General features: G+C 42.7%; 1 protein-coding gene across 1 annotated transcript; it reads left to right on the top strand.

Moving 5' to 3' along the window:
• Positions 1–1142: 1142 nt before the first annotated feature.
• Positions 1143–26102, top strand: TMX4 (thioredoxin related transmembrane protein 4). The gene is made up of 10 exons (XM_079970034.1): positions 1143–1393; positions 7334–7449; positions 9085–9130; positions 10871–10999; positions 14146–14191; positions 16843–16944; positions 19636–19693; positions 21322–23352; positions 23765–23781; positions 23824–26102. The coding sequence occupies exons 1-8, from the start codon at positions 1158–1160 to the stop codon at positions 21573–21575; spliced, it is 987 nt and encodes a 328-aa protein (XP_079826160.1). The 5' UTR covers positions 1143–1157; the 3' UTR covers positions 21576–23352; positions 23765–23781; positions 23824–26102.
• The last annotated feature ends 524 nt before the right edge of the window (positions 26103–26626 follow it).

The raw sequence follows: 26626 nt of genomic DNA on the forward strand, positions 1-26626 counted from the left end.
GACAGGAGTGCCTGGCGTTCTCTGGTCCATGGGGTCACGAAGAGTCGGACACGACTAAACGACTAAACAACAACAACATCATGCTGAACTGGCTGGTCTGATGAACAGGAGAAGAGAAAACGAAGATGAGGAGGAATATACAAGGAGGAATGGATAATGTTTATTGAATATATTAAGAACCAATATAGACAAATACATAACTTATTTTTAAGTAAAGGTAAAGGTACCCCTGCCCGTACGGGCCAGTCTTGACAGACTCTGGGGTTGTGCGCCCATCTCACTTAAGAGGCCAGGGGCCAGCGCTGTCCGGAGACACTTCCGGGTCACGTGGCCAGCGTGACATCGCTGCTCTGGCCAGCCAGAGCCGCACACGGAAACGCCGTTTACCTTCCCGTTGGTAAGCGGTCCCTATTTATCTACTTGCACCCGGAGGTGCTTTCGAACTGCTAGGTTGGCAGGCGCTGGGACCGAGCAGCGGGAGCGCACCCCGCCGCAGGGATTCGAACCGCCGACCTTTCGATCGGCAAGTCCTAGGCGCTGAGGCTTTAACCCACAGCGCCACCTGTAACTTATTTTTAATAGATGACAAATTGCATTATTGAAAAGATGCGGATTACGCGGACTAGCAGAAAAGCAGAGGAACCAGGAAAAGGCTGGAAGGGAAGTCATATGTAGACACTAAGTTGCAAATGGGGCACGGGGAGGGGGCTAAAGACTCTCTGTTCTTGAAAATGCAAAGAAAAACCAATTAAAAGGAAGAAAGCATTGGGTAACAGCACGGATGACGCTTCGCGACACCGAAGTCCCGCCTCCAACAAAGGTCACGCAAACGCCGAGACGTCCGGTACACATGCGCAGCCGACGGGCCTATATACAACCGTGCAAAAAAAAAAAAAGCCGGGCTAGATCTTCCCTGTTAATTGCGCAGGAGCCTAGTCCTCACCAAGAGAGAGGAGAGGCGCGCTGCTCTTCAAGCCACTTCCCCCCCCCTCACTCTAAGCGCGTCGCACGAACAGGCACTTCCGCCACTCGCTTCCCCGCACATGGCGGAGGCCGCCCAATGGCAACCGGAAGGGGGGGCTGCGTCGCTGCGTCACGGGAGCGCGGAACTCTACGGGTTTTTTTTTTTTTTTGGCGGCGGTTTGATTCCTCCCAAGATGGCGGCGGCTTTCCCTCAGTTATTCTGCTTTCGCCGCAGCCGCTCAGGCTGGGACAAGACGGCGGGAAGGAGAGCGGCGGCGGCGGCGGCCGCTCCGGTCTTGGTGGCGTTGGCGGCCGCCGTCGCCGCCGTCGCCTCGGCTTCGCAGGACCCCGGCGCGGCGGGGCGGCCAGTGAGGGAGCTGAGCGGGTCCAACTGGAGCCTCCTGCTGCAGGGCCAGTGGATGGTCCAATTGTGAGTCGCTTGCGGCTCTCCGGGGGCTCTCGGACTACGACTCCCGGCGGCCCCTGCGCGAGCGCGGCCCTCCGGGTCTGCTGGGAGTTGTAGTCCAAAGCTCCCAGGAAGGGCGGGGCGGGGACACCACTAAGCAGGCTGGTTTCAGAATTGCTCAGGATCTAAATGGAGGAAGCTGGACCCTGGTGGGTGGCAGTCGGTGGGTTTGGAGGCTCCCTCCCTCTGGTTCCTTTGGGCTTCACGGGGTACATTTTTTTAAACATTGATTAAATTTATACCTGGAGAAAGGGGAGGGACCCCAGCGGGTCATCTAGTCCAGCCCGCTCCCCTGCCCTGCAGGGCTCTTAAGGTGCCGGCCCTAAGGTGATTCAAAACCATACCAGACCCTTCTGATGGAGTTGATTCAGACTTTCTGATTGTCTTCTACAATACAGTTAAGGTCATTTCCTTTTAAGTGGTGTGTGTGTGGGGGGGGGGGGTGCGAGGCACAAAGGTTCATAGTTTTCTTGTTTTGATGCTGGGGATTAAAACAAGAAAACTGGAATCCGTCCCTACAAGTCAGCCTGGATAGCTCAGTGGGTTGAAGCGTGGTGCTAATAATGGCAAGGTTGAAGGTTCTGATCCCTGTGCAGTGATACCTCGGGTTACATACGCTTCAGGTTACAGACTCCGCTAACCCAGAAATAGTGCTTCAGGTTAAGAACTTTGCTTCAGGATGAGAACAGAAATCGTGCTCCGGCAGTGCGGCAGCAGCAGGAGGCCCCATTAGCTAAAGTGGTGCTTCAGGTTAAGAACAGTTTCAGGTTAAGAACAGACCTCTGGAACGAATTAAGTATTTAACCTGAGGTACCACTGTATGGGACAGCTACATATTCTTGCATTGCAGAGGGTTGGGCTAGATCAGACATGTCCAACTCCCAAGAGACTGCAATCTACTCCCAGTACTGTATATATAAAAAAGGCAGTGATCTACCCGTTGTCACTGGAGGGAGGAGGAGTGTGCATGGGGTGGGGAGATGGAAGGGGAGGATTTTGAGCTTTTTTTTTGGGGGGGGGAGCCAACTATCGTCAGCAGCAAACTAAAACAGATCACCCTATTGACGCTTCATGGGGACAGAGTGAGGGGGTGGGGCTTTTAATCCCGCAGTGGATTAGGATACCACAATCGACCAAGATCACTCGGGGAGCTACCTGTTGATCGCGGTCAACCGGTTGGACATTGCTGGGCTATGTGATTCTTTTGCATCCCTTCCAGTTCTACAGTTCTAGAATTCTTAGAGGCGTCCTTTCTACGTCGAACAGTGTTTACCGTCAGAAAATTATTCCTGATGTTGAGTCGGAATCTCCGTTCTTGTAAATCCATGGGTTCGGGCCCTAGCTTCTAGAGCAGGAGAAAGCAAACTTGCTGCATCCTCTATGTGACAGCCCTTTAGATACTAGAAGATGGCTATCCTATCTCACCTCAGACTCCTCTTTTCCAGGTTAAACACAACTAACTCCCTCAAATGTTCCTCACATCCTACTCTTCTTCTGGGGTTTTTTTATGGTGCATTGTCGGTCTTGTTCTGTTTGCCGGTCACTGATTATCAGGCAACATCACTCTCACCTGGTGGGATGGCTTGCGTTTCTTACCTATGCTCCCATCTCAGGGCTGGCCCACTCAGGAGGCCAGGTGAGGTGATGGCCTCAAGACAGTAGCATCCACAGGGACAGCCATTCCCAATATCATTCTCACCATCCTGCCTGTGTAAATCTTCACTCGCTCCTTCTTCCCTGTTGGGGAGGGTGCTCTTTTTGTGGGGATCGATCGTCTCAGGTGCCCAATGTATTAGGCCGGTCCTGCCTATGAATCTTCATGGCATTTAGAGATGTGTACGCCCATGCCTTTTTTTTAATTATAAGGATGTCAAATGCCCCCCTTAGCTTCTTAAAGGTAAAGGGACCCCTGACAGTTGGGTCCAGTCATGGACGACTCTGGGGTTGTGGCGCTCATCTCGCTTTATTGGCCGAGAGAGCCGGCGTACAGCGTGGCCAGCATGACTAATCTGCTTCTGGCAAACCAGAGCAGCGCACAGAAACACCATTTACCTTCCGACTGGAGCAGTACCTATTTATCTACTTGCACTTTGACATGCTTTCGAACTGCTAGGTTGGCAGGAACTAGGACTGAGCAACAGGAGCTCACCCCGTCACGGGGATTCGAACTGCTGACCTTCTGAGCAGCAAGTCCTAAGCTCTGTGGTTTAGACCACAGCACCACGCACGTCTCCCATAGCTTCTTAGCTACCTAATAATGCGGCACAGCTTTTCTCTTGCCTAGGTAGGCTGGTTGGAGGCATATTGAAAAAGGAGACACCTTTTTAGGCATTTACAGAAGAGCCCTGTTAAGTTGGGCCAAAGGTCCAGCTAACCTAGCATCCCTGTTTCCCACTGTGACACCCAGCTGCTTATGGGAAACCCCTAGACATGAAGGAAACAGCAACCCCCATATGCTTCCCAGTCATGAGTATTCAGAGGCATATTCTGCCTCTGCTACTGTGAGTAGAAAACATTGATCTCCAAATTCTCTCTCTCTTTCTTTGCATTTAGGGTGTAACTGTATGTAGAGTTTCTGTAGTCATTCTGCCAACTTTGTAAAGTAAATAACTATATCTCTGTATTGCAGATTAAAGGTTAGACGGAGGAAGAACGGCGGATCTGCAAATGGCCACTTACTTTCTGAATTTATGGCCGAGATTGCTTTAAGCGATCTGTGCTATAACTGGTCATTTCATGCATCTGACTGGGACAGAGAAGGCTGTCTTAGTTTAGGCCATGCAGGCATAGATAACTTTTTTAAAAAATAAAAAGAGAGCAATAGACAGGTTAAAAAATGTTTCACCTGAACCATTTGCATACACATTTTCTAGAGGATGTTTGTTAACATGGCAGCTGTTAACTCAAGCACAAATTCCTTTTGCACATTTTGGGCCTTCATAGGATGGAATCTAATTTGTATGGAAACTGCTGAAGTGTTGTAAAACCACTTGTTAGAAACTGGAAGACTGACAATCTGCTTACAGCTCCAGTTGATTTTTTGATTTTTTTAAAAAAAAAGATAATTTGAATTCAGTGGTACCTCGGGTTAAGTACTTAATTCATTCCAGAGGTCAATTCTTAACCTGAAACTGTTCTTAACCTGAAGCACCACTTTAGCTAATGGGGCCTCCTGCTGCCGCAGCGCCGCCGGAGCACGATTTCTGTTCTCATCCTGAAGCAAAGTTCTTAACCTGAAGCACTATTTCTGGGTTAGCGGAGTCTGTAACCTGAAGTGTATGTAACCTGAAGCGTATTTAACCTGAGGTACCACTGTAATAGCAATTCAAGAGAGGGATCCACTACAGTTTAAAAGCAAAAAATATTGTGTGAGAAGCTGCTCGTTCAAGAACTTAGCTGTTTTCTAGCAAAGAAATGACAACCACATCTGAAGAAATGTGTTTTATGAGTATAGAGAAGGTATGGCCCCTTTGCGGTTTTCCTGCTTGGATCAGGATCTATGAACTGAATCTAGTTAGACTGCCCAGAGTTATATTTTTGTATAACAGTTTTTAAGGCACTGAAAGTGGCTGTAGTTTGGAATCCAAAGTTTGCTGCAGTTGTCCTCTAAATTTGTCTTTATTCCTAAATGGACAGTTCCTAGAAAGTGTGTGCAACACAAACGCTGCTATTAAATAGCAGTAAATCCTTTGGTAAACTTGATCTCATGTTAGTTTACTTTGTGGACAAAGAGGATATTGACAGGCATGTTCTTTAATTATTTATTTTATTATATTATAACAGAATAGTTGGCCTTAAGGGGACATTAACATTGGCCTCTGTCCAGCAGCATATTATCCTGACACTTTCTGCATGGGTAGGGAGCTTCAGATGTTAGCAATTTTGGTGGGATATACACTGAAGAAGAGGAATTTGGAGGTGGGAACTGTCTAATTCAACGAATGTAAAGGAAGAATCGCAAAATGGTGAGGCATAAAATTTTCAGTGCAACATTAATATCCTTAAGTTGTTAGGTTAAAATTGGTAGCACACAATTATCAAATTCTTTTTCATTCAAAGGAATATTTGCCAAGCTCTTTGGCCAAAAGGGTTCTCAAAGATCAGTAACAAAGACATTCTCAGCATTCAGGGTTACAGTCTAAAAGACATGAATTTGCTAGTTCAGCTTGCCTCCCACAATGGTACTCCTACCAAATCACTGTTGCTGCTGTTGATACGCAATGGTAACTATGGTTGAAGGTCAATCCAGGCGAGACTGGAGCAATTCATAAGCGTGTGTTCTCACACACTTTCTCAATAGTTTACTTCAAAATAGAAACCCTCCTTGCTAGAGCACACAGCATGTACGTCTGCAGCAAAGCATGTTGCAGGTGTGTATGTGGATGCCACTGATCTATATTCTGGCAATGTGTAGCTGAGAGCATGCATGCTGTCTCATACATTTATTTCCCAGGTCTTGTTTCACCTTACCCAACCAGCAGCCCATCATGTATCATCCAACTGCACATTACTGAGCATATGAGGATTTGGTTGTGCTCACGTCACCCAGCAGCCCACTTGGCCCCAGATACATGCTATATAAACATCAAACATTGAAAAACAAAATATCCTATACAAGCAACAAACAAACCAATAAATCAGTAGAAACTAATAATAATAATAATAATAATAGCGTCTGAAATGAGTGTTGACATTTTGGGTCTGGAAGAGAGCCCATGCTCTGGGTAATCATCATAGAAATAGTTTGTTGTCTTGGATGCCGATACAATGGCCTAGAAATAAATTTCCCGTCCTTTATTTTCTGGTAATTGCAAGAACTGCATGGGGAGTGTATGTAGAGGAAGAAGGCAGAGAAAGTTATGTTTCTGTTTGTTTAGTTTAGCTTGTGTAGTTTGCTTACCATATATGTTTCTTCTGTCAAGGCAAAGTGGCTTACATTAAAAGATAAAAAGACACCAAAACAAGAATTTTAACTATCATTCTGTTATGTACACTAGATTCAGCCGCAATGGAAACAATTAGAATACAGCAACTTAGTTTTAAAAATCCAATAGATAGCTTTTGATATGTGAGAGGCAGCTGCTAATAGTCTGAAGATCGGCTAATAGGGCTCCAAGTGTATATTCATCAAGAGGGAGATTTGCAGTCTTGCAGCCACCAGTGAGATGGCCCTGTTCTTATGCCTGCCTGCTGGATCTCGTTTTTCAGGCTGGGGAACCTCTGGATGTTGTTAGACTCGATTCCCATCATCCCCAGCCTGGCCAATGGTCAGTGATGACAGGAGATCTGGTCCAGCAACAGCTGGAGGGTCACACATTGCCCCCCTTTGTGCCAGTCTTATATGAATGGACACCACAGCTGAGCCTAAAAGGCCAGCCAGGTTCATATGGGAATATTTCTGAGGTGGCCTGGTCTAAAGCCATTAAAGGCAAACACCAAGGCTTTGAAACAGGTCAGGAAACAAACGGGCAATCCATTCAGGTGATACAAGACTGGAGTTGCTTGCTTTCTTGCTTCTAGTGCCAGAAAGCATTTTGTGCCAGGTGGAAGTCTTAGGATTACTTTTAAAGGCAGCAAACATGACAGTAACCTCGTATGGAGTAATGTGGCAGAAATATACAGGCAGCTCCAAATTTACACGGGGGTTATGTTCCAAAGCACTGTGTGTTTAAGTGAGATTGTGTATATTTGAAACACCCCACTCCACCTCGTTTTGTGGCATTTTTGTGATGTTTTCGGGTCACTTCCGGGTTTGGTGTGATGTAGCACACACATTGGACGTGCCTAAATTGTTCTCTGCCTGTGACTGATATTCCTCAGGGAATTTCCCATTGGTGATACCTTGCAGACTTTCCAGATATGGAAATGTGTGCAATCACTAAATCATGTTGTCACTTTCCTTAGCTATGCCCCTTGGTGTCCCGCTTGTCAGGAGATGGAATCGGCATGGGAGGCTTTTGCAGAAAACAGCAAAGACCATGAACTCAGCGTGGGCAAGGTGGATGTCACTCAAGAACCAGGTAAGCCAAAATTCTCTTTTTAGTGGGGAACTTTAATACAAATATATTTACATGCTTGTTTTCAATAGGGTATTCCTTATGCATTGTTAATTTATGGAACTGAAAATCCAGCATTTCCTTTCAAATTCTAGACATTACTTCTTCAGCAGGTGTGGCAAACCTCTGGCTGCAGGGTTCCCATCTAGCCTGGGAGGGTATTTCCCCCAAACCAAAGCTGCTTTTTTTTTTGTCATACGTGGGGCAGATTGAATGAATGAATGAACAAAATAAAAGTCGATTTTATAAAACACAGTTTAGAGTCCTGAATCAGCTGTCAAATAGTGGACCTTATTCTGATTGCTCCAGCTAAAAACATTGCAACCTTTGCTGTCATCTGTTCCTCTTGATTTGCCAGGAGAAAGGACACTGTGGCAGTAGTTGGGCGACCCAGAATGGACAATAAAAGAGGGGTGGTAATCTTGTTCCTCAGGTCTTTGTAAAGAGTGCACGCCAGGAGGGCATGTGCCGCTGATTCGGTACTGCCATCTCTGCAGGGACATAAGCATTTTTCGTGTGGACATAAGCATTTTTCGGTTGGGGGAAGCCGCCAGGTCTCCAACTCTGTACTACGGCATACATTGTTAACTAGACATATTTTAACTCTGTACTGGAACATTGCTGCTATTGTGGGAATATGATAACTTAACTACAAGTTGACTTGAGCGTTTGGCTGGATGAGCTGGAACACGGTGTTCTTTGATGTATTCAATTTGCCCCAGATGGCAAGAGGTCTGGGAACCCTTTATGTAAATTTTCTACCCTTGACCTGAGTTGTGCTACTGCTCATCTGCTCACTTAAAGTTAGCAGTGCTTTTATGCATGCTAACTAAAGGATGTTCAGAGTTTTGCTGGAGGACATCTTTAAAATTATCCATTAAAATGAGGAAATAATTGAATCTGAAGAGTAGGAGTTGTCACCTAATTGTAAGTGAGGCTTTGAGGCTTGGGCAAAAATATCAGTATGAATTTCAAGAGAAGCTAAAAGAGTTTTGATTAGGAAAAGTTCTTGCTGGGTGTGCGTGTCTTTTGCCTTAACCATACATGCTGCTGCAGGTAGCTCACAAAAACACATACTGATAACATCTTTGCATTTAATTCAGTGATTGGTTATTCATGCTCCAACTTCACTTGTTGCTCCTCCCTTGGTGATGGTGATTAACATTTTCAGCCATTCCACCACTGCATGTCACTAATGGCTATTAGTTTTTTGTTTCGTTTGTTTATAAGATTTGTTGTTCTTTTTGTTGTAGAGATAAAGCCAGTTGTGCAGTAGCTGCAGCTATAGTTCCACCCCTCCTTTGGAAGGCAATTGCTGTCGCTCAGTTTAATAGCAATCTGTATGGCCTGCTTTAAGTTGGCCCATACAAATCTATCATATGCTGGTTGATAACCAGATTTTTTTATTATTATTTAAATTGAATTTTTAAAATAAAATGCTTTTGGAGGAAAAATCTTTCTAAAGACAGTTTTCTATTTAAGTTGCATTATAGTCCGAAGGCTATCCATCAGGAATTAATTAATTAATTAATTAATTAGGTTTGTTATACGACTGTGTCCTGGGGGGAAACTACTGAAAATACTTTTTTACCTCCTTAGGCGTAAGTGGTCGCTTCTTTGTTACGACACTCCCCACGATTTACCAGTAAGTACCTCATTTCATTTGTCTGACAATGGCAACCGTTTGCTATTGGAAGACAGTACCTGTCTGTACCAGTTTTCGGGGGCTATGATATTGTTAGGATAAGCAGAACAACAGAGGTCATGGAAAAACGTGGGCCAACTGTTGGTGTTCTGGAGAATGTAGCAACTGTCTCCTGGTATGCCCTGTGGATGACGTTAAGGTCCATAAATAATACTTTGGAAGTCCTGAGCCCCAAGGAGGTTAGATTGGCCTCAACCAGGGCCAGGGCCTTTTCAGCTCTGGCCCCGGCCTGGTGGAACGCCCTACCGCAGGAGATCAGGGCCCTGTGTGATTTGACACCTTTCTGCAGGGCCTTCAAGATGGAGCTGTTCCGCCTGGCCTCTGGGCTGGACTCAGTCTAACCCCCCCTCTCATTTTTTATTTTATTTTTTTGGATGGAACCCCTATTATGGGATTTGTATAAAAATTTTCCCTCGGCTCTTTTTGCTGACCATGTAGGACCAGCATGGATAGTCGGCCCCGGTGAATATTTGACGTTTTCTCCCCTTATGGCTTTGATCTATAGGCTACCACTAAAACAAGGCTGCATTTTAAGCTGCATTTTAAACTGTATTCTAACTTATATTTTAATAAGTTCTTTTATTTTTAATGTTTTTACTGTATTTATATTCAGTGTTAGCCGCCCTGAGCCCGGTCTTGGCCGGGGAGGTTGAGGTATAAATTATTATTATTATTATTATTATTATTATTATTATTATTACAGTGGTGCCCCGCAAGACGAATGCCTCGCAAGACGGAAAACTCGCTAGACGAAAGAGTTTTCCATTTTGGAGGTGCTTCGCAAAACAAATTTCCTATGGGCTTGCTTCGCAAGACGATAATGTCTTGCGAGTTCCTGCGGGTTCCCCCCCCCCTTTTTCTAAGCCGCTTATCCGCTAAGCCGCTAAAAGCCGCTAAACCGCTAATAGCGCTAATCCGCTAAGCCATCAATGGGCTTGCTTCGCAAGACAAAAAAACCGCTAGATGAAGAGACTCGCGGAACGGATTCTTTTCGTCTTGCAAGGCACCACTGTATTATTATTATTATTATTATTATTTCCTCAGTGGAACTATAGCTGAGGCTCTGAGTGTGTTGGAATTAAAGGTTTTTCAGGCTCAAAGGTGCACTGTTCTCTCCACAGTTCTGGCGCAGATAAAACAGGAATCCCTTTAAATAAAGTAACTAAGATGGAGCAACACTGAATTCACTGTGCTACAGTGAGGGACCACAAATGATTCTCCCTGCAGCAACTTCTATTAACACTGCAGATGCATCAACACAATAGTTCCTCCTCCTCCTTCTTAAAAAAATGATTTTTATGAAAGATTTTCATGAACTACAAAAGAACATGCAATCTCTCTCTCTCTTTTTATCAGATTATAAAGTATTTTGGTTACTTTCATTGTAAGACAATATGATATACAGAGGTAGGGGGAGAGAGGGGTGATAAACTTGCACACTATTTTTTTCCCTTCGTTTTTCCAACTTGCTATATATGTGAGGTTTTTATGTCAGCATCATTTGGGTAGGTTTTCTTCTGTACATTTGTTGGTTTACATGGGCAGTGAGAGGGGCCCCCAAGATGTGGTTGTTGGCCTTTGATTGACCGCAGCAAGATTCCTTTCCATGTGTGGAAGGGGGGTAACCATAGCTCCTTCTGTGTGTTTTGGTTTTATACAATTACCTATTTTTGATTTCAGCGCAAAGGATGGAGTGTTTCGAAGATACCGTGGCTTGAGGACGCTGGAGGACTTAGAAGCCTATATCCTGGAGAGAAAGTGGGAAGCTGTAGAACCTGTGGCTGGATGGAAGTCCCCCTCATCTATTACGTAATTGCGTTACAGTACCTTGTCTTGTTGAAATTGCATCTTTATATATTTTTGCAGGCGGGGGGGGGGGAGTTGAAAACTAGCTTTAATTATTCCAGCTCAGGGGTCAGCAAACTATTTCAGCAGGGGGCTGGTCCACTGTCCCTCAGACCTTGTGGGGGGCCGGACTATATATTTTTTGGAGGGGAATGAACAAATTCCTATGTTCCATAAATAACCCAGAGATGCATTTTAAATAAAAGGACACATTCTATGCATGTAAAAACATGCTGATTCCCAGACCGTCCACAGGCCGGATTTAGAAGGCGATTGGGCTGGATCCGGCCCCCAGGCCTTAGTTTGCCTACCCATGGTTTAAATCGGGGGTCAGCAAACTTTTTCAGCAGGGGGCCGGTCCACTGCCCCTCAGACTTTGTGGGGGGCCGGACTATATTTTGAAGGGGAAAAAATAAACGAATTCCTATGCCCCACAAATAACCCAGAGATGCATTTTAAATAAAAGGACATATTATACTCATGTAAAAACACCAGGCAGCCCCACAAATAAGCCAGAGATGCATTTTAAATAAAAGGACACACTATACTCATGTAAAAACACCAGGTAGCCCCACAAATAACCCAGAGATGCATTTTAAATAAAAGGACACATTCTACTCATGTAAAAACATGCTGATTCCCGGACCGTCCGCGGGCCAGATTTAGAAGGCAAATGGGCCGGATCTGGCTCCCAGGCCTTAGTCTGCCTACCCATGTTCTAGCTCCTTAACATTTAGGGTGACTTTCTGTGGTGAGTATTTCCCCAGCCCATATCATTGGCTACCACTCACTGATAGGGAATGTGCCACACTTGTGACATCAGAAAACAGGTAATTGTTCTAGATGTCATGGAATGAGTGATTTGAATGTTCACTTGCTGCTTGGACAGTAGCCACGTGCTTGTAGCAACTAAGTGTATTAATATTATTTTTAATAAATTTATTCATTTGGTTTTTCAAATTAAGGTTTTACAATCAGATATCCAACATACATCATAAAAACAAGATGTCAAAGAATCTCCTGGACTTCCCTCCTCCCCTTTGTGGGTCCTATTGTTAATCATTTCCTCCTGCATCTTTTATTATAATCCAAATCTTTTACATCTCCATTATATCTAAAATTCACCATTAAACTACGAGTGTTATTCCACTCCTACTTACAATTTTAACTTACAATGGTATTTAAGATAAATTATAATTTCCCCCATTCCTTATTAAAATTTTGGTCTTCCTGATTTCTGATTCTTCCAGTCATTTTTGCCTTTTCGGCATAATCCATCTGCCATTTTATGTAGCCAGGACTTTATCTTCTTTCCATCTCTGGGCCAATAACATCCGCGCAGCCGTGGTCGCATACATAATCTTTTCTGCTCCATTGGGATTTTGGCACCTAGAATTCCTAAAAGAAAGCCTTCAGGTTTCTTAGAAAAAAGTAATTTTAATTTTTTTTCCAATTCATTATATATCATTTCCCAAAATTCTTTTACTACCTTTAAGTGTATTAATGGGGACGCAGGTGGCGCTGTGGGTTAAAGCCTCAGCGCCTAGGGCTTGCCGATCGAAAGGTCGGCGGTTCGAATCCCTGCGGCGGGGTGCGCTCCCGCTGCTCGGTCCCAGCGCCTGCCAACCTAGCAGTTCGAAAGCACCTCCGGGTGCAAGTAGATAAATAGGGACCGCTTACTAGCGGGAAGGTAAACGGCGTTTCCGTGTGCGGCTCTGGCTCGCCAGAGCAGCGATGTCACGCTGGCCACATGACCCGGAAGTGTCTCCGGACAGCGCTGGCCCCTGGCCTCTTAAGTGAGATGGGCGGACAACCCCAGAGTCTGTCAAGACTGGCCCGTACGGGCAGGGGTACCTTTACCTTTACCTTTAAGTGTATTAATATTGAGTAGTGAGACCCAATGAGGATAAAATATGGTGATAAAATGGTAATGGTAAAATATGAAGCACAATAGAATAATGAGGCACGGTTTTTGCAGTTTTTATGTAAGAGCTGAGAAACCAGCCGCTTCTCTGTGAAAATCTGTTTAACTCTTTGCGCGAAACTGTCATAGGAAGGTAAGAACCTTCTACAGTGATCTATGAACTATTACATACAGTCAAATGACTTGTTCTTGTCTTCAGAGCACATCACCTAGCTCTTGTTGTTGTTTAGTCGTTTAATCGTGTCCAACTCTTCGTGACCCCATGGACCAGAGCATGCCAGGCACTCCTGTCTTCCACTGCCTCCCGCAGTTTGCTCAAACTCATGCTGGTAGCTTCGAGAACACTATCCAGCCATCTCGTCCTCTGTCGTCCCCTTCTCCTTGTGCCCTCCATCTTTCCTAACATCAGGGTCTTTTCCAGGGAGTCTTCTCTTCTCATGAGGTGGCCCAAGTATTGGAGCCTCAGCTTCAGGATCTGTCCTTCCAGTGAGCACTCAGGGCTGATTTCCTTAAGAATGGATAGGTTTGATCTTCTTGCAGTCCATGGGACTCTCAAAAGTCTCCTCCAGCACCATAATTCAAAAGCATCAATTTCTTCGGTGATCAGCCTTCTTTATGGTCCAGCTTTCACTTCCATACGTCACTACTGGGAAAACCATAGCTTTAACTATTCGGACCTTTGTTGGCAAGGTGATGTCCTCTGCTTTTTAAGATGCTGTCTAGGTTTGCCATTGCTTTTCTCCCAAGAAAAGAAGATGAACCTGAGGGGCTCATCTTCCAGCATCATAACTTTTATATACCTCTTGTTTTTGTCCATGGAGTTTTCTTGGCAGGGATACTGGAGTGGCTTGCCGGTTCCTGCTCCAGGTGGATCACGTTTGGTCAAAACTCTCCACTATGACCTGTCCATCTTGGGTGCCCTGCTCGGCATAGTTCATAGCTTCTCTGAGTTATTCAAGCCCCTTTGCCATGGCAAGGCAGTGATCCACGAAGGGGACCTAGCTCTTATAATGGTTAAAACACATAATTTCTGTCATTATCCCCTACTACACTGTTAAATTATGGTGCAGATGGTCAAAGATTAGTGCAGATCAAGAAGGATGTGACATAGAACATGCAAGAATACTTAATTTGTCGTGCTTTATCCATTGACATTGGTATAAACTAGATATTTGTTCTTTATTAGGATGCATGGAATGGCAGGACTCTTTCATTTATCTGCATGGATCAGGGTGAGTAAATGTTCCCCAATTAATTCTATATCATAAGTAGCTTGCACAATGCATTGTCAATGGCATTGTCATGGAACTAATGGTATAACCCCATACTTAATGCTAATGAAATGTGAGGTTAGCTCTGTATCCCATGGAGAAGCCTTTGTACTTTTCAGAACTCAGTTCATACGCTGTTGGCTAATTTACTTTATTTCAGCTATATAGTAAATTTCAAAACGGTGGTGGGTTATCATATCAGAACTTCTGTACTCTAGTAATTGAACACTAGCTGTTGGAATGGGAAATTTATGAGGCTGTCACAAGCAAACCCTTGGAAAGGACTCATATTTACCATATTGCATGCTTAAATCCTAGTCACCAGAATATGCTGCAAGAGGCGTTTTTTAAAAAAAGCAAGGAGTACAATTTCCACTCTGATAATTACAGTGTGCAGTGACATTAACTAGTTTGTAGCTGGCTTTAATTTTTTACCAAACTGCATTTATTTATTTTCATAATTTATATCATGACCTTCAGTGTAAGTTTATGTTCCCAGGGAGGCTAACAGTGCTGTAAGAAACAATCACGTGGAGACATGGCTAGTCCTGACATAGTTAGGTTTTAGGTGGAAATTAAAGGCATGCCTGTTTTTCCAGGCTCTTGGTAGATAATGTAGACAAGAATTTACTGCAGAGACTATTGTTTATCTTTTGCTGTTTTAGCTGTTAGTTGAGTTGCTTGCTATATATATATATATATTAATGCTGTATTGCATTTTATCATGTTGCGCTCTGAGAAAGGAATACTGGGGTCTTGATGTTGTTGTTGATGACAATGCTGCAAAAAAATAGAAAATAAACCATGCAAATTAACACAGCAGCTGTCCATCCAGATAGAGTAGCTTAGGTTTTATTATTTACCATACTTTTCTGTGTATGACTAGGTTTTCTTTTAACTAAAAAAAAAATGTTTAGAAGGGGGGGTTGTCTTATACATGGGGGCAATCTCCCCCTATTTTCTTAATTTTGATTCCCCCAAAATGGGGGGTGTCTTATATATGGGGGTGTGTTATACACAGAAAAATACGGTAAGTTAAAAAATGTGGGTATAGCCAGTTATGTCAATCCATGAGTGGGGAAAAAATGCCTTTCCTCTCCTGTCCTCTCCTTCCAGCCCCGCCCTTGTAACTCCTCCACAGATTTGGGAGAATAAAGGGAAGTCTTGTTACACAAGTAGGTTTCAGCACAGGTTGTCTGCTAATGTGAGCCGTCCTTAAAGCCTGGGCAGCAGAGATGTGTTAAGTCTGTATGATAACAATAGTAAAATTTATATCTGAGCAGCATGGACTTGGACTGCATGGTTTTGCTAGACCTGCTAACTGTACTTCCACACACAATGTGTGTTTTACTGCATGTCGTTGTTGTTTAGTTGTTTACTCGTGTCCGACTCTTCGTGACCCCATGAATCAGAGCACGCCAGGCACTCCTGTTTTCCACTGCCTCCTGGAGTTTAAATTTAGAATTCTTTGTACTATTAAAGTTGTAACGGAAAACATGGTCATAATTCTCCCTGCCCCTGCAAGCAGAAATGCTTGTTCAGATGACTTACTTGTGATAGATAGCTGTTTTTGTGAAAAAAGTCTTGCCATCCATCCAAAACGTAATATGGGAAATATCAGTAAATATGTATGGTTTCTATTCTTATCTGTGGAATATAAACCATGTGACATTTTAGACAGGCCCGAAGGCAAAATTGCATGGCATGAAATTATAATTATAATAAGTGCAGAGCTTGTCACTGCTTTCTGAGAGGGTGTTCATCCAGAGAAATCTATCATTACATCATTCTGGCCTGCCTACGGTCAGATTAATTTTCTGGCAAATTGTAACTGTGATGGCGCTTGCATGCAATTTCAGGGTTTAGATCAGCTTGTTTTCCAGTTGGTATTGAACGGCTGGACCATAGTACAACAGGTGAGGTGTAAGGAAGCATTTTATCTATAAGCTGCACATTTGTATATTGAGTGAGATGATGAATACTAACACCAGCTATATTGATACTATTCTGTTTCCTGGTGTCTGTGAGATAGCATTTTTGACCATTTAAACCGCTTTAAGTTAGAGAGAACGTGGAATTCTACAAATGTGTTCTATAACCACATGAATTGCTACTTCAGATTGTTTCTCAGGATGGAGATGGTCAGCTTGATATTGATTAATATTAATTGTTAATGATGAATTGGGGGGAATGAAGTCCTCAGGGATTACTTAAAAAATCAAAAAGCCTTGTTAGGGAGACAAAAGACTAAAGACCCAGAAGAAAAAAAGAATAGATTTGCATATAATCTGAGTCCCAATTTGTATTTCTGGTCTAAAATAACTGGTTTTCCACTCTGTCTTCTGGTGCAAAGTATATAGGCTTTTCATCACAGAAATACCAAAATGACATTGCTTTGCAGTCATCCTAGCAAATATTAGTTTTCGATGGATGTTCAGACTGTGTGCAACTCATTTGAAACTGCTTCAGACTAGCAAGAATTTGTTTTCTCTTTTGGTTAGTGACTAAGGATTTTTTTGAAAGTAAAGACAATCAATTGATTTGTCTGAATGTCATGTCCGGTACTAAAATCCCGCTTTTATTTTAAGCTGTTTGTTTGTCTCCTTTTATAGCAAATCCACAACTACTTAACAGTCACTCTTGGAATTCACGTTTGGGGTTCTTATGCAGTCTTCATATTGGCCACTTTATTGATTGGTCTAATCCTGGGCTTGGTAAGATTTATATATATATATTATTAAACAGAATTGTAGGCAGTCTTTACTGTAGATAATACAGCAGTCACATCAGCCTAGAAGTTTGTAGTGGGCTTAGCCATTTGTGATTTTTCAGTGTTAAGGTTCACCTTCCATCCTACCATTCAAATAAGAATAATAAGATACATGAGGTTTAGAATACTGACACTTTACTAGAGAGGAAGAAGATATCCTCAATGCATTAGGCGAGTAAGAGAAAGGCTGATTCCATGCACTTGGTCCATGTCACAAGAAATGCCAGAAGAACAAGCACAGATATAGGCTTGAGACAGTTTTGACACACTTTTCCCATGTGCTGTCCCTGAAACAAAATGGGCAAAATCCAGGCTAGAACACCTTAAATTGACATCTAACAACTGAATCCTGTGTTCGTTTCCCCCCTAAAAAACGAGTCAGACTATCTCCCAAATAAGCATGCATAGTATTGCAAATTATTCAGCCTACCATTTTAAAGCAAAGAGTAGCCTTTCAGGAGATAGTTCAAGGCGGGCTTGGGCACCCTCCAGCTTGCAGGCCAAGTTGGGTACAGCGGGGATCAGTTTGGCCCATGAGGCCATTTCTCCTAAGCCAGGCCCACCTGCCCCACACCTGAAGTCATATGTGACATTGGGTGGGGCAACAAAAGATGTGGCTGCAAAGGAACAGTAAAGAGCGTGCACTCCTCATTGTTCCTTGGCGAGTAGGGCTTGCTGACAGCCCTGAAGAGTTGATTGGTGCCCCACTAGGATTGACTGTACTGCCACATTCCTGCTTAGAAACTCCCTAGGACAGTTTGCTCTTGATGCCAGTCAGATGCTTGCCTCTAAACGCTACACGCGAGCAAGGGACAAACACACGGAGGCCATACCATCTGCATTGTTCTGTCTGCCATCTTATCAGGGACGTGGGTGGCGCTGTGTTCTAGACCACTGAGCCTCTTGGGCTCGCCGATCAGAAGGTTGGCGGTTCGAATCCCCACGATGGGGTGAGCTCCTGTTGCTCTGTCTCAGTTCCTGTCAATCTAGCAGTTCGAAAGCACGCCATTGCAAGTAGATAAATAGGTACTACTGCGGCGGGAAGGTAAACGGCGTTTCCATGCGCTCTGGTTTCTGTCATGGTGTTCCGTTGCGCCAGAAGTGGTTTAGTCATGCTGGCCACATGTCCCGGAAAGCTGTCAATGCTGGCTCCCTTGGCCTGAAAGCGAGACAAGCGCCACAACTCCATAGTCGCCTTTGGCTAGACCAGGCTTCCTCAGCCTCGGCCCTCCAGATGTTTTGAGACTACAATTCCCATTATCCCTGGCCACTGATCCTGCTAGCTAGGGGTCATGGGAGTTGTAGGCTGAAAACATCTGGAAGGCTGAGGTTGAGGAAACCTGGGCTAGACTTAACCGTCCAGGGGTCCTTTACCTTTTTACTTTAACTTTGCCTGCCATCTTCCATGAGGTTGAGGGCGAAGTTGGAAGGAGACAGCCTTCTCTGCCTGTGGAAACTTTTTCTACACAATTTAGACCCCTGAACTCAGGGTTCTCAACTGTGTGAGTAGTCTGCAGGAATTGATTTGTGAGTTGCACATTAGAATAAGTCATTCCACTTACTATGAATCTTTTCTCCTTATTTCCTGTGGTCCTTGTCATACGTACCTGATTTAATGTTATGTTGCTTCATTCCTGTAAAACCCCCACTTTTCCTCTCTAGACGAGGATACCATAAAATGCTTTCACAAATGTTAATGTTCTTCTGCTGTTGCAGAAGTAAGGTGCATGAAGGCTAAAATTAGTAGACCTTTTGCATTTTTAATATGTGGGGATTTGGGTAAGCTTGGTTTGTATCTAATTTTTGCTTATGCACCTGGAGTTGTTAAAACCCAGCTAAAAAGGGAACAATTTAAGGGGAACGCTTTAGATCACCTCCCGTTGCATGCAAAAGGGTGGAGGTCATGTGAGCCTAGGGCTCATCATGGCTCATTCTTGTAACACCGGCAATTTGATGGAAGTTGGTTCAAACAGAGCATGCCAATCTGTATGCAGTTGAAAATGTCATGCTCATAAGGACAAGCAACAGCGCAGTATAATGTGCATAATTGTCAGTTGTGCTCATGGTTTCCCCCAGCAGCTGAATAAAATTAAATTAAAGGTAAAGGGACCCATGACCATTAGGTCCAGTCGTAGCCAACTTTGGGGTTGCGGCACTCATCTCGCTTTATTGGCCAAGGGAGCCGGCATACAGCTTACAGGTCATGTGACCAGCATTACTAAGCCGCTTCTGGAGAAACCAGAGCAGCGCATGGAAACACCGTTTACCTTCCCGCTGAAGCGGTACCTATTTATCTACTTGACTTTGATGTGCTTTTGAACTGCTTGGTTGGCAAGAGCAGGGACCGAGCAACGGGAGCTCACCCCGTTGTGGGGATTCGAACCGCTGACCTTCTGATCGGCAAGTCCTAGGCTCTGTGGTTTAACTCACAGCGCCACCTGCGTCCCTTATAAAATTAAATTACAAGTGTGCTAAAGATACAGCCATTGCACCTCTGTGGATATGTAGCACTGAGATACAGGTGAATGGTAAAACCCCAACAACTTCTTAAAGAATAGCGTTCAGACATGAAGAAACCTGGTTCTGGTTGGAGAGCTTGTGGGTTGCCTTTGTAATACTTTTTCCTTTCCTTCAGATACTGGTTTTACTTACAGACTGCATTTTCCCACCTAAGTCCGAATTGGAAGATTCTGGTAAGTATGTAATAAAAAACTAAGCTCAGTGTACAATTTTGCGATGCAAACTGCATCATTAATGAAAGGCAGATAACCTAAAATGTAATGTTTTCAGCTGTTTATGTAAAGTTTGGTTTGAAAACTAGACATTCTGGATTATTTACGGAAATACTGTAAAATTAATGAATGCTAGGAAAATGTTGGAATGAAGTTATATGGCTTTAGTAGAAATGTTATAAGGAATTAATGATAAATAGATTAATAGAGTATTAAAGGGAAAATAAGGTTAGAATGTGTTAAGATAATTATAGGACTAAAAATAGAGGAAGATGGAAAGGAATTGCTGAAAAAATTAATAGAAGTGGAATACAAAAAGGGAGGTGTGAGGAGGTCGCGGAAATAAGTGAATGAAAGATAAGATGTTGAAATTATTTGATGTGTTTTAAATTGTGTTTGTTTTGTTTTGTTAGTTTAATGTTAGTGTTTTGTTAGTGTAATGTAGTTTTTTTTTGTATTGCATTGTATGGTTTTTATTTTTTGTAGTGTTTAAATTGTTTGAAAAGGTAATAAATATTATTTAAAAAAAAAAGAAAACAAGACATTCTGTTTCCAATAGTCATCAGATTTCTGTATGCAAGTGTTAAAGGAGTTGACATGGCCAGTTTTTGATATGAAAGTTTGAATTGTATTTGAATTGTGGGATACCAGTTAATTATACTAAGCAAATGATACTGCGCCTTTGAAGAGATGAGTCCTTTTCCAAATTGGAAATAGATAGGTGCAATGTTTTTCAAGTACTTTAAGCAGCATGAGAGTAGCTGTTGGGCTGGTGACACTGGAAATGTGTAATGGGTCTTCCTAACCAAGTATGAAGAAGTGTGTGCATTTATAAAAATTAAGTGGAGTTGAAGGTAAATAGTTTGTTTGGGCAATTGGGATATTCAAGATCTGTGGCACATTAATAATCTGCATTTTAAAAAGACATTACAGTGGTACCTCAGGTTAAGTACTTAATTCGTTTCTGAGGTCCGTACTTAACCTGAAACTGTTCTTAACCTGAAGCACCTCTAGCCACTGGAGCACGATTTCTGTTCTCATCCTCAAGCAAAGTTCTTAACCCGAGGTACTATTTCTGGGTTAGCGGAGTCTGTAACCTGATGCGTATGTAACCTGAAGCGTATGTAACCCGAAGTACCACTGTATTGTAATGTCAACTGTGATCCATAAAGAATGCTACCAAAGGAATGTATTGCCAAATAGGTTTGCTGAAGACTGCAGCCTTATTTTCAACTGGATGGCTGGTAGAAGAGGAACAGGCAAAATCAGGGACTTAAAGCATTTCCACTTGCAAAGGAGGATGAATAACTTGCATTGAGCGTGTGAATGAGTATCTGCGTGTGGGAGAGATATTAGAAGGGTAGTGGTCTGGCCCTTTTAGGTAATGCCAATTTGCAAGGTGATGCAGTTAACATGTAATTCCATTAGCAAATACATGGCACGTGTGGTCTGCTTCTTCACAGCAAGCATAAGAAGAATGACAGAATATAGGAGAGCCACCAGATGGAGGCTGTTGAAGATTTTAAGTTTAACAGCAACTTTAACATAATGTATATCAGTTTTTTTTTCTCAATTCTTCCTGCCAACAGACTTGGTGGACCGCAGTGATGATAAAACAGAGGAGCAACAGGAGACAGCAGAGCATATAGCTGAAGAACCAGTTGCAGAAAAAGGTTTGTCTGATGGAGAAGATGAGGAAGATGAGTCTCAGGGAAACTCTTCGGAGGACTCTGCAGTTGAAGGATCTGAGACTGAAAATGACTCTGAGCACCATGCATCTGACAAAGTGGAGCAAAGCTCTCTAAGGCAACGTAAAAACCAGGTGGAGGCTGATGGACTATAGTGCAATTAGCTGTGTATGTACTTTTATCTGGACCAAAGAAGCATCGGGGACCATCCTTGATTGCAGCTGAAGCCAAACACTTGACCTGTAAACTGTTACAGTTAAATCCATGCTTTGTGTCGGAAGGCTGCTTGCTGTCATTGTCTTTAGGGCCAGTAATTTCTGGAAGATACATTTTTAATGTTCAGATTGAAGCCATGACAATCACGTAACTTTGATTTTGTACTAGGTGCAGGGGTGGTGTCGATGAGAGGCGTTAACTTTTGGCTAGGATGACATAGGCAAGGCACACTGCACACAGATATAATTTTTGTGTTTCAGTATTATGTGCTTACAGATTTTAGTTAATCTAAGGCATGCTTTGGTCTTTGTTGGCACAAGCTAGTCAGCCATGGAATTCAAAACTTTCTGTAAAAACCCTATAGTAGTTCCTTGTTAGATATAAGGCAGCTTCCATTATTATCAGTGAAGAATTCACTTGCATATACATGCAGTGCACCGTTATTTTTGAAGTGGCTAAATGCATAGATTGCATATAAGAACACATCGGAGGTGCTTACCGTATTTTTCTCTGTATAAGACGAGGATTTTGTATTAAGAAATTATGTTAAAAAATTGGGGTTGTCTTATACACAGATAGTGCAGAGGGGGGATGGGCGATTGGTTGCAGTCGCGAGCAGGAGATTGTCAGCAGCTATTGGGCGATTGATTTGTGGGTGTGTCAAGGGCTGTTGTCGATTGGCTGCCCCTGCGTCAATTGGGTGGGCGATTGGCGGCTTTTGCATCGCTTTTGATTTTAATTGTTTTTGAGTCGGGTGGGGGTTTTTCGGCAACCTCACCGCAAAAAAGCTCAACAACTGTGGGCAATCCCCCCCCCAAAAGCTCAACAACTCTACAACTCTTGTCAATCTCCCCCCATTTTCTTAATTTTGAGCCCCCCAAAACAGGGGGCATGTTATACACAGAAAAATACGTTACTTGCAGTTGCCTGGTGTACATCTGCAACATGGAAACAGCACAGCTCCCAGTGCAACAAATAGTGTAAGTTTATAAACCTACAAATTTTATTTTGGATGTGCTGACTTGTCTCGAAAAAGCATTTTAAAACTATGCACTATCTGTTTCTTGTTGTTAGTGTATCAGGCTTCCATATGGGTTGCCCAAACACTTGTCTGTAAGGTGAACTCGCTTCCTAGTTCTCTGACCATATATGAGGCTCTCCAGGTTACTCAATGTGGCTTTGATCATGTTGATACCTAAAATGCATTCCAGCACAAGGAAGATTCAGAATTAAAAAAACATTGCTTAGTTTAAAAGAATGGATGATACCTGAAGTGACTTGCAGATGATCACTTATTCCTGATGACCAAAATACTCATTTGATTTTAAAAGGTTTAGATTGCAGCAACTGCTTAAACATAATGCTGTCTGAAAGAAATATCCGTAATGGTTTCAGTTGATTTTTTTAACGAACGGCGGTTTGTTTCTAAGTGTTTAAGAATGTTTACTGACTTCATACATCCCATATATTGATCAGTGTAGTATAGCTGTGTAAATATAGCTTCAGTATAGCAGTGACGGTTGTCACCCTACCTAAATGCTCTCTGCAATGTATTGGAGTGAATTAAGCTTACAGGGTGAAACAAAAGCAATTTACTGGCAGCATAATTGGATGGCTAGGCTAAGAGAATAAGGAATGCAGAGCAGAGAATGAAGGGCAGCTAATTGCTGGATATGATCAGCTGACATGGCAAGAGATCATTCTGTTACGCCAAGGGTGGCTAACCTGTGGCTCTCAGGATATTGTTGGACTACAGTGGTGCCCCGCAAGACGAATGCCTCGCAAGATGGAAAACTCGCTAGACGAAAGAGTTTTCCGTTTTGGAGGTGCTTCGTAAAACGAATTTCCTATGGGCTTGCTTCGCAAGACGAAAATGTCTTGCGAGTTCCTGTGGTTTTTTTTTTCCTCCCCCCCCCCTTTTTCTAAGCCGCTTATCCGCTAAGCCGATAAGCTGCTAAAAGCCACTAAAAGCCACTAAACCGCTAATAGTGCTAATCCGCTAAGCCGTCAATGGAAGAGACTCGCGGAACGGATTCTTTTCGTCTTGCGAGGCACCACTGTACAACTCCCATCTTACCTATAGGAGCTGATGGGAGTTGGACTCCAGGCAACGTATGGCGGTCCACAGGTTAACTACCTCTCTAGGTTTCACCTAACAGTAGTTTTCAACTAACTAACTAACAGTAGGTTTCAAATGGTAGGTTTCAACTAACAGTAACAAGCATACATAGTGTCACAATGCCCATCCTGTGGCTCTTGCCAATAGAGCACCTTGAATTAAAGTCCTTCGTTGCACTAAATCAGGAGCGGGGAACATGTGGACCTCCTTGCTGTGTTGGTCAGACCAGAACTATTACTTGTAGCCAGCACAGCCTCAGGGATGATGAGATTTGAAGCCCAGCCCATCTTGAGTTCCAAAGGCCAACCATGTGTGTATTAAGCTATGGCATCTTCAGAAACCCTGTGCTGTGTCAGTTCAAAATATGCTGAGGTCAAAATTCTAGTTGTATCTTGACAGCATTGCTCAGATCCAAGTTGTCCTGAACATAAGCCAGATCGACTCAAGGGCATAAAATGCATTAAGTTTTAAAACTACTAGGTGCTGGGTAAATTGCTAGAATTGCTTTAATGTGCACATTTAACGTATAGCAAAAATATTGATAGTCTGAGATGATGCGACCCAAAAAGCTTAACAGGACCAATTAAAATGATGTGTAATTGAGAAGCCTAAATTTAAAGGTCCTGGGAATGGTTCAGTTGTGCACCAAGTGCACTTTTCATGCAATTAAAGTAGCAAAAGAAATAACATGGTCACGCTTCTTGATTTGATTCTGAAACCATCCTAGCACAATGCCTTAGCCGTGTGGCCAAGCTTATTTTTCAGGTACATGAGAAAAGGATTAAAGCATTAGAAGTTGACCTCTCCATGTTCCCATGAAAGACAGCTAGACCATAGCTAATTGACTGTTGTTGCATTGTTACAGGTAAAGTCTGTCATAATTACAATCTCAACTAATAATGTATGTGCAGCATTTTATTATTTAATAGCATTTTCATGTTTCAGAAGGTCACTTCATGCACAAGTGTAGTTTTCCTAAAAACACAATACAATACTGGCATTTTTTGTTAGGCACTATCAGGAGAAAGTACACCAAGTTTGCAATTCTAAGCATTCATAATTGGAGGTAAACTCTGTTGACTTCAGTAAGACTTGGTTCCAAGTAAACTGGTTTGGAATGAAATTATCATGGTCTCTTAACAAGACAATCATCAATTCTGTGTTACCTTTGTTCTCAAACTTAATCCATTCCAGAAGTCTGTTCCAAAACCCAAGCATTCCAAAACCAAGGTGTGCTTTCCCATAGAAAGTAATGCAAAACGGATTAATCTGTTCCAGACTTTTAAAAGCAACCCCTAAAAGAGCAATTTAACATGAATTTTGCTATCCAACGAGACTATTGATCCATAAAATGAAAGCAATAATCAATGTACTGTACTATAAAATAAATAAGACAGCATTGTAGATGAGAAAAAAAAAAATTCTCCTTACCTGTACTGATGATAGTCATTGTTTGGATGGGGGGCTTTTATCCATTTCCACAGTCACACAATCAGTCAATCAGTAGCTGAACTGGGTTCCACACAGTCACAAAAACAAATTAACCGAAAAAGCCTCAAAAACACAAAATAAATAGCAAAAACAAAAGTGCCAGACTTAATCCGTTCTGGAAATCCGTTTGACTTCTGAAATGTCCGAAAACCAAGGCACAGCTTCTGATTGGTGCCAGTGCCCTGGAAACAATAGCCGACAGCTGCTTTGGATGTTCGGCTTCTGAAACACATCCGAATACCGGAGCACTTCAGGGGTTTTGGCGTTTGGGAACCAAGGCGTTTGAGAACCAAGGTACCACTGTATATTTGTCACTGCCATACTTAGGAATTCATCCTCATGTTGCAGTATTAGATATGGAATTGGCACTTTAGAACTCTGTTGATCAGGTTTTCCAACTCTGCTGGTTTATCCTAGAAAGTTTGCTGTAGGGATGCAGATATGGAGTAGGGGGTGTTATGAAGAATTGCTTAAGTTAGTTTAGGACACAGATATCCCAAAGGATGCTATTGAAGTACCCTTTTTCAACATGTGCAAAAATGAAGTGTTGAAACCGATGGTCACATAAACTACTATGTATAAATAAATGCACTACGGTCCAAAGGGTCGCATCAGGGTTTTAACTTGCATGGATGCCAAGTTTTCAGTAAATAGAGGGATTAATTGGTATTGGGCCAAGCAAATGAATCTCAAGTTTAAAGCAAATCATTCTGAATAAAGGCAATCTTATTTTTGTGCTTCTGATTGTTTAGTCGAAACAGTTAGTTTAGTTTGACATAATTTTTATGCAAAAATATATATGCTAAAAATGTTACTGTTTATTTCCTTACTCGCTATATAAAAATTATTTATTACATGTCCTGTGTCCATGTAATTTAATGGTGTTAAAAACATCACATCATTTCTATATATTAATATTCCATCCTTCAGGTTCCCAGTTGATGCTGACCAAAATGTATTGTGATGTAGATAGCATTTAGTTCTATTGATGAGAGTGTCTTGATTATCACAATGTCGTTTTCCCTAGTAACTCTAAAACAATCTGCTCTACTTACAAAGCCTCAATTGCACACTTGAAGTGAGTTTGTTTTCTTGTGCCCTGAAGATGCCAGGTGGAAAACCTAGGACCAATATGTCTACACTGCAGACTTTGCTGTGTACCTTTAAATTGGTGCTGCTGTTGAATATGCAATCTATTTTCTCTGTAGCTTTGAAGGTCAATGGAAATGGTTCTCTTTCAGTCATTTCGTGAAACAAAGGTGGGTGCGAAGGAGTTGCTGTACTTCTCAGATTCAAAAGTTAAAGTTTATTGCAACAAGATTCTACCAGGGATGCACAGCACAAGCCCTTGAAGAAGGGAGCTTTGTTAAAGCTGAACTT

The sequence above is a fragment of the Podarcis cretensis genome, assembly GCF_951804945.1.
Source record: "Podarcis cretensis genome assembly, chromosome: 3".
NCBI classification, from domain to species: Eukaryota; Metazoa; Chordata; class Lepidosauria; order Squamata; family Lacertidae; genus Podarcis; species Podarcis cretensis.

Excerpts from the sequence above, each read along its gene's own strand:
- TMX4 (XM_079970034.1), top strand. The coding sequence starts at position 1,158 with ATGGCGGCGGCTTTCCCTCAGTTATTCTGCTTTCGCCGCAGCCGCTCA. Across the intron at positions 16,945-19,635 it reads TTGGTCTAATCCTGGGCTTG|ATACTGGTTTTACTTACAGA; the intron begins GTAAGATTTATA and ends CCTTTCCTTCAG. Across the intron at positions 19,694-21,321 it reads GTCCGAATTGGAAGATTCTG|ACTTGGTGGACCGCAGTGAT; the intron begins GTAAGTATGTAA and ends TCCTGCCAACAG.